The following is an 8,810-nucleotide window of genomic DNA, read 5'->3' as shown; positions in this document are numbered from 1 at the left end:
ACTCACCGATCCAATTCGCCACTTCTTAAAACCGTCATTAAGATCCTTATAAACAGTGTTAAAATCATATCTCTAACAAACAGCTCTTCATCGTTTGCTCAGCCCTCGATCTAGCCACAGAGACAAGAAAGTCATGCAAGGTCAACTGTTGCTCATGACTGCTGTTTACCTGACCATCAAAGTATCAAACCTCCAAGTCTGAAGCAAAGAAAGGAGAGCTGGAACAGGTAGCTCTCTCCTACTAAAAGATTGTGTATTTTTTTTTGGTGTGGCACTACAAGAGAAGTTCCTCATTCTGACAATTTAGTTCTCATAATATAGGTTCAATAAGCAAACAAAACAAAATGTTCAAGAGAGTACAAGGACACAAGGGATTCTAAATTTCAATAACTAAATTTCAACTTTTATATGAACAAAGAAATAGAGTACAAGACCATCACCTATACATAAATACAAACACAGCGCCAAATATAAACAAATCATCTCTTTGGAAATTATAATGCTACAAATTGGTAGCAAACAGTGGATTCTGCTACATAATCATTCCACCTTGTAATCTCTTGTAGGGCGCACTTCAAAACCCCCTCCAGCTCTCTTCTCAAGTGTGTAAGGCATGTATGTTCCAAGAATTTTATCCCACATAACAAAGAACGGCTGTGAGAAATTGTATTTGGTGCCATAAAGCTGGTGATGAACATCATGATAGGCAGTATTATTTCTAAAGAACAAATGGAAGAGATTCCCCGGAAGCCATAATCCACAGTGATCATCCACGGTCTTAATGGTAGCGAAGGAGAAAAAGAAGATGGAGACTCGGGGTGACATACCAGAGAGGAGGAAAGATAGGACCCCACCAATTGTGTCTAGCAAAAGACCCTCCAAAGGATGGTTATATAGAGCTCCAAAAGCATAGGGAACAATTAGACGATGATGTTGAGAATGGATATGCCGATACAAGAACTTGTTATGGTGCATGTATCTATGCATGAAATATTGCCACGTATCCAAAACCAGCATTGCAACCAAGAATTGCCTCAGTAGCACTATAAAGTTAAGTTGCACACCTAGGGCTGCCGTATCATCATTTCCCGTTACCTACATGTACACACAATTTCATCAAATGAAAATCATGATTACAAATGATACAACAATAAATTAAGCAACGAGGTACCAATGAAGCTGTGGGTTACTGATCTTCAGTGTAGGCTAAAATTTAACATAGCAAAAGTTAAGACAATTATTGAAGAGCATATCATTGTTTTTGATAGATATTTGCCTCTAGTCAATTATATATAAATTCCAAAAAAATCAAGACGAATGGCACCATGGACAAGGGTGATCCCTAGCATTCTTAATCTCACAAGACATTCCAGGTCAAATCTTGACCAGAGCAAATGAATACAACAATCTTATCTATATTCTGCCATGGATAGCTGACAAACACCCGGGAAATATAGAGAATGGAGAGGAATCTTTTGTTTTCATCATTTAAAATTTTGAGAGTTTTAGATAGCGGCAAAGGCCATTCATAACTTTTTGCTCACTTGTAAGGAAAATTTGTTCACAGATGTTTCCAGCTTAAAAATGCTTTCCAAACACTTGAACCAAAAAGAGGAGAAAAATAATAAAAGGCAAAGAAGGTTACTCTAGATGGGTGCATCTACAGAGTTATCTCTAAACAAGTTTATTTTCGTTATGTGGAGGAGTGATGTGACCAATCTGACTGTCTGGATTGATAAAACATCCTGGTACAATCTACATGTCAATTTTCATGGTTTGTCTCTTATGCTCCACCATATAATGGATTTCCTCCCCTTACATCTTCAAACATCGAATCAAAATAGCTGATAATTATAATACTGGATGAATATGGGACCAAGTGAATTGGCTAACTGCCCAACTGTCGGACTTTGAAGCTAAAAATCAATTATAAGGCCCAAGAGTTTATGAATCTTTTCCCTTGTATCATCAGCTGCCCAAATCTAGATAAAAAAAAAAAAAAAACAAGTTAATGCCACATGGTTTGGTGCTTTTGAGCTGAATATGAGTCACCAACTTCGTTATCATCTTCTTTCCAAAGATAAATTGTTTTCCATAAGACTTCCATATCCCCAGAATGTATCCTAACTTGAAATTTCATCTCTATATTAAGTTCAGCAATGAGCGTCCCAAGAACCTCTTATTAGCGTTTGGGAATTGGGAAATATTGACAGTCTGTCTGCAAATTTTGAACACCAAGTCACCAACTAAGGTTCCATGAGGCAGATATAGCACCCAAGCACTCTTTGTTAACGAGAAACTACACTTAAAACTAAACTGTCCAACTGAACTGAACTTCTTGTTCCTATTTTTACACAATAAGTGGGTCAGTATTACAACCACCCACTTTATCTTTTTTTTTCAGTCACTTGCCCCCCCCCCCCCCCAAAAAAAAAAAAAAAAAACCGCCCATCCTTCCAGTTCTTCCTGCAGCAGATTTTATCAATTTCCAGAACCAATTTCACAAACTATCACTGAGCATTATTATTTACTACTAAAACCAGGTAGAATATTGCAAGACAATAATTTTGGGAAATGACAGGGACATTGATGTCAAACGATATTAATAGAAATAAGGAGCTTTAATCAAGGATGAAATTAATCTATAGAATCAAACTTGATTCAAGAACTTTACAGGACCACTATGCTCTTTTCCTAATTCACCATCTTGTCCCTTCATACCTTCCACTGAAGAAAAAAATTACAAAACATGCCGAAGGGGGTTAAATAAATATGGCATGAATTTTAAATTTGATTAAAAAAGATGGCCTTGAAAGCCATTTCTAGTTCCCTCCGATTCCTTTGTTCTTATTCTTTCTCGCTACAAATAAACAGACCTAATTATTGGACTCATGCCAAACCACAAACCACTCACATATCAGAGAAGAAACAAGGAATGGTGCATCTAGGAGCTCAAGACCCTGACTAAATGGGAATGGTGACCTACACCTACAGAACTGCAAATGCTCGAATCACATCCCCTCAACCATCCTTGAATACAACAGCCAACTCCCAAGGTAACATTACCCAGAGTGAGAACATCAAAGTGCTGTGTGATTCTCTCGGTGAGAGTCCATGGTTTAATTTGCAATAAGGTGATAGAGAGAGGTTTCCCAACAACAACATAGAATTGGAATGTTATGTTATTCATTTCTTTCTTTTTGTTGATAGCAATTTCAGTTAAGATAAATCAAAATTACAGTAAATCAGATACAAGTCTTTCAGATGAAGCACAAATAGTTGGACCTTGTTTGAAACTTTATCTAAAGAAACCAGTGTCGGGTGGCCTCTGATTAGTATCACTCTTCAAAAGAAGAATGTAATCTACATCCTACCTCCTCTCTAATGCAACAACAACAACAACCATAGAAGAGACAATAGAATAATAATAATAAATAAGTAAAAGGGGGGCATACAACATCGGCACAAATTAAATGGGTATCGATAGAATAAAAAAGAGGTAAAAAAAAAAGGGGGGGGGGGGCATACAACATCGACCCAAACTCTAGTGCATCCCTAAGCTAAGCATGTCTTTCTTCACCACTTCACCTAAGGTTATCTTAGGCCTGCCCCTGGTTCTTTTGGTTCCCTCAATCAGAATCATGTTGCTCCTCCGAACTAGGGCCCCTGAAAGGCCTCCGTTGCACATGGCCAAACCACCTCAAACGACTCACTCTAAGTTTATCGTGTATTGGAACTACTCCCAACCCAGCTCTAATATGATCCTTCTTTACTTTATCCTTCCTAGTTTTCCCACACATGACACATCCATCTCAACATCCTCATCTCTGGAACACCAAGTTCATTTGTATGGCACTTCTTCACAGCCCAGCATTCTGCCCCATACAACATGCATCCTCTTTGACTCACTCACTTCTAAAAGCTGCTCCAAATGGACTCCACCAAGAAAAAAATATATAAGAAGTAAAAGTAGGGAGTTGCAGAGTTACAAAACCCTCCTTTTCAAGAAAGAGTTCAACAAAATTGAAAACTTATCCAAAATTTTCAAGGTGCATAACTCATGTTCCCTCTCTCTAAAGAAAACACTGACTGGTTCCCAAACCACAGAAGCTTTGGTTAACAGCTTAAGATCCACTTCAGAACAAGTGTGAATACATTTCTTGATTAACATCCGTGAATACAATCTAACTATATTAATTTTGGAGTCCTAAATTATGCAAACATGTTCCTAAGATCCTCTTCGAATACAAAATAAGTTCTGGAAAACTGAGACTTAGCAGCTAAAATGTCAAGCAATTTATCCATAAAAAAGGATTAAAGATGTCAATCAAAACAATAGCTCCAGGAGAATCCTGAATAGTCGATATGGAATCAATATGATCCTCCTATTAATCACTGCATGAATAAAATGGTATTTCTAACTTTACAAAGATGAACCACAGAGAGAACCTAAAATTTTTTCACAAAAACCATAAGTGATTGCCAAATAGGACCCTGCGTCTGATATATATAATCCAGCAGCACCCCCTTCACATGATAATATGAAAAGGCAATCCAGGGAAGGAAAAAATAAATAGAAAGAACGTTCGAGAATTTCCATGCAAATAATTGATCTCAATTTACAATTTTCATTGATCAAGACTGTCAGCCCTCCAGAAAAATAACCATTCCTATGCCTAAACTCAAAAAACTTCCAAGTACAAGCAGGAACATCACAATCACAAAAAGGTGAAAAGCTAATTGCAACTAAATTGCACAGATATCCTCACCAGAAAATTGGATGAACAAAAAAGTCAAAGATAATTAACACACGGCGCCCCCCTCCCCCTCCCCCCCCCCCCCCCCAAATCGTACTTTCAACTTTAATTTCCTCAAACAATCATATCCCCAATATACGCTAAGTGAGCATTATTAGATCATATTCTGTAGAAATACTGGAGAATTCCTTCGCATGATTCCACAATCGAAACGTAATCACAATTATATGTCATGGTAATCCACTCTAAATTTCAACAATAAGCAAATAAAAGAAAACAGGAAGAATAAAACAAAACTACGTACAGTGAACAAGAGTATCGCAACAGCAGCTTGAACTGTCTGCTGAAGAAGAACACCTTTAACTACAGTACCCTTGGAAACTAAGTTCTTCACATCTTCTTCCTTCGTGTGCAACCGATAATTTTCAAAGGAACCCATAATAAGAATATAAGTGCCAGAATACAACCAGTAGACAATAATTGGCACAAAAGTACCTAACAGTTCATCCGATATCGCTAAATCCATGGATGAGAACAAAAATTCACCACAAAAACCGGGAAACAGGGACAAATCCTCCAAATTCAGCAGCAATTGTGCACCCCAACCCGATACTTCATCAAACAAAGGGAGGTTGACCAAATAATCAATGCAGGTTCGAAAAAGGGAAAGCTTTTAAAGAGAAACCCAGACGTCAAAGAAGAAATAGAGCAAACACGTGATTACCCCAAATCCCAGTGGGAGACGAAGTAAGGTATCCGAAATCAAACCCTAAATCAAAATAACATGTCGGAGTCAACAAAGGAAGGAAGGATGTAACGGTAATATCCAAGTTTTCGGGAAGAGAAGCTTCAGAGAAAGTCGTTAGAAGGAAATCTGATAAAGAGAGGTAGAGAGAAAAGCAGTTGCCCGGTCGTTTTCCGATTGCGGGTTCTGGGCTTGAAAGCCAAAGCTTATGCTGCAATTTTACTGTTTTTGCTCAACACCTCCCCAAGTTAGATTATTTATATCAACACAGAAGACAGGTGTCAAACAAAGACCTTGGTAGAATCGATAGAGAAGAGATTCATTTGTTTTTTAAGGGGTTACTCTAATAATAAAAGAAGAGATTATTTGAGTCTCAATTCGAACGGACGTGGCTGATGACCCATCTTACATTAGGTGGTGAGTCCGGTGACCTCGTGACATATTCAAAATTACCCTTTTGTCCTCTGCTGACTTGGTTTGGGTTGCGGTTTTTTCAGCTTGTGGACTTGATTTGGGCCCATAAAAAAACAAGCCCGAGGTTTGATTAGGCCTGGTTTTGGGTTGAGGCTTTGGAATAGGGGTGGTCGCGATATAGGATAGCTTTGTTGTAGTTGAGATCGATAAGCTTGACAGGTTTTCCATTACAGAAGAAGAAGAAGAAGTTTGTTGCAGTAAAGTTTGTTTGTTGCAGTCAAGTTTGATATGTGAAAGGCTTATGATTGGATGGAGTGGTGTTTTATTGAACAGATCTTGGTACGTATTGATTTCAGACAACAATGGGTAGGCATGATTATATCATGTGGTACCTATGTTTCATTTAGGCTACTAATCAATGGTGCCGATCGTGCAACAATTTCACCAATACGTAAGATTCATCAAAGGGATCCACTATCCACATCTTTGTTTATTCTATGTTCGCAGGATTTGAGTGTTATACTCTCTAATGCTGAATTTGTAGGCATTATCCATGATATTAAAGTTCATAATAGAATTGCTTCTCTTACTCATTTTCTATTTGCAGATGATTGCTTAATGTTCTCAGAATTAAAGTTCCAAGAAATCTCCTCTCTAAAGGAATGCCTCGATATATATTGTCGTGCAAGTCAATAAGCTATCAACTTAAAGAAATTCTCAATTACTATAAGTCCAAATACCGCCTCTCGTTTCAAAAGGTGGTTTTCAAAAGTCCTTAACATTCCTTATAGAGATGAACCACGGGATTACCTTGGTCTCCCCGTTGTTTGGAGTTTCAAAGGTGGAGATGTTTCAAGATATAAATGATAAAACTGCAAAAAGACTCCAAGGGTGGAAGGACCAATTTATGACACATGCATGATGAGAAACACTCTCAAATCTAAGACTCTCTCTATGTCATGCATCCTCACACTTTAGATTGTCTACATTCCATTATGACAGACTTGTCAAGGAGTCAACCCATTTCTACTGAGGAAAACCTCACAAGGTTATAAGATCCATTGGGTCTCTTAGAAAAGAATGTGCCAACAAAAATTCAGCAGTAGGTTGGGTTTCTAAGACCCAAGCTACATAACCTGACACTCCTTTTCAAAGTTGCTTAGCGACTATAGAAATATCAGAACTCTGCATGAGCATGGTTTATGAAGGCCTTATTTTCTCAGAAGTGACTTCTTGTAAGCCACGTTGAGACGGCAACCGTCATGGGCATGGCAGAATATTCTAGCAGGCCACAAAGTTTTTCTCATGGGTATTTTATGGCAAATAAAGAACAATGACCAAATCAGAATTTGAAAGGACCAATGGATACCAATCCTTCCCAATTTTAAGTTACAACACACTCATTCGGATACTTGTCCATTGCATCTTGTTTCAGATCTTATTGATTATTGAAAACCTACTTTCATCCTAGTGACATTAAGGTAATCCTTGAAATTTCTCTCTCCTTACTCCTTAATTCCAAGGAATGATTCTTTAATCTAGGAAGGTGCATCAAATGGATGTTATAATGTCAAATTCACCTACCATGTCTTGTGTGCTAAAAACATGAGTGATGCTTCATCTATAGCATCATTGTCTTCTTCAAGGAGAGTGGTTCCATCTATAGTGTGAAAACAAATTGTGTCTTGTCAAACCTTTTAAAAAATTAGATCATTCTATTGGCATGCTTCTGCTGATGGTTTAGCGACAACGACAACATTATGTTGCTGGAAAATTCCTTTGGGAATAAAGTGTATGCAATTTGGAGAGACTATGAAATTAATTGATCACGTCCTTCTAGGTTACCCATTTGCAAGGGCAGTGTGGTTTGATAACACACGTTTATATATAACCCCAACTTCATCTACACCAAATGTACAACTTTGGATACAGAATTGGATGGCTTTGGAAGTTCATGGGAACAAAATATATTGTGAGACCATTTCCATTTGTAGTTTCATTGCTTGGTATATTTGACGGAGTACAAATTATTTCGTCTTCAAAAGGCATACATTTTCTCCGGCTGATGTCATTCAACAAGCTCAGGGGACCTACAATGAATTTCAAGAAGCTCGTGACCCCCCAACCAATTCACACTACGGTAGTCCATATGCCATTATAACAATCACCAACCCCATGGTTGCCTCATGCGAGAGGCTATTTAAAGCTTAATTGTAATGCATCCCTAGTATCTAATAGCACTAATAGAGGACTTGGGCTTATTATTTGTGATTGTAATGGTAAACTGCTATACACTGCCTCTAAACCAGCTATGTTCTCAACTATTCTAATAGGCAAAGCAATGATAATTTGAGTAGGCATCCTCTAAACCAACTATGTTCTCAACTATTCTGATAGGTGAAGCAATGACAATTCAGTCAGGCATCCTCCAAGCTATTGAAGATAATTGGGACCATCTAATTGTTGAATCTGACAACAAAGCACTTATCTCTACCTTTATTGGCGAGCGTTCCAACCCACCTAGTGATACCTATTATCCAAGATATTACTCGTTTGGTCTCGAGTTTAGAATTATGTACTTATACGTTTATTCCAAGGGAGGGAACCAGGAGAGGCCGAACCATGACGTGTATGACTATTTGGCAAATTTCCACTCCATTCGGAATCCATGTGTACAACATGTCCTATCAATAAAGCTATTTTTACCCAAAAAAAAAAGTGTGATTTATTAATGTAAATACATATCAAATGTGACATTGATTTAAGTATATCGTCGATGATTCAAAGTTCAGATCTGACGTGTAGATATATACTTTGACGTTGAATTGAATATAATGTTCTAATGTAAAATCTGTGGGCCCGTGTAGAGGTTGTTAATGATAGACTGGGCTCGG

General features: G+C 37.8%; 1 protein-coding gene across 1 annotated transcript; it reads right to left on the bottom strand.

The window, feature by feature from the left end:
- Window positions 1-384: 384 nt before the first annotated feature.
- Window positions 385-5,405, bottom strand: LOC122655706 (sphinganine C4-monooxygenase 1-like). The gene is made up of 2 exons (XM_043849994.1): window positions 5,062-5,405; window positions 385-1,095 (listed from the first exon to the last, which is right to left on the bottom strand). The coding sequence occupies exons 1-2, from the start codon at window positions 5,281-5,283 to the stop codon at window positions 541-543; spliced, it is 777 nt and encodes a 258-aa protein (XP_043705929.1). The 5' UTR covers window positions 5,284-5,405; the 3' UTR covers window positions 385-540.
- Window positions 5,406-8,810: the final 3,405 nt, after the last annotated feature.

The sequence above is a fragment of the Telopea speciosissima genome, chromosome 3, assembly GCF_018873765.1.
Source record: "Telopea speciosissima isolate NSW1024214 ecotype Mountain lineage chromosome 3, Tspe_v1, whole genome shotgun sequence".
Taxonomy (NCBI): Eukaryota; Viridiplantae; Streptophyta; class Magnoliopsida; order Proteales; family Proteaceae; genus Telopea; species Telopea speciosissima.
The sequence above is the reverse complement of the archived record's forward strand: the minus strand, read 5'-3'. Positions and strand labels throughout refer to the sequence as shown.

What these genes read in the sequence shown, in the direction of transcription:
- LOC122655706 (XM_043849994.1), bottom strand. Translation starts at nt 5,283, where the DNA reads ATGGATTTAGCGATATCGGATGAACTGTTAGGTACTTTTGTGCCAATT. An exon ending in TTGCGATACTCTTGTTCACT is followed by an intron (nt 1,096 to 5,061) that starts GTACGTAGTTTT and finishes GTGTACATGTAG; the next exon opens with GTAACGGGAAATGATGATAC.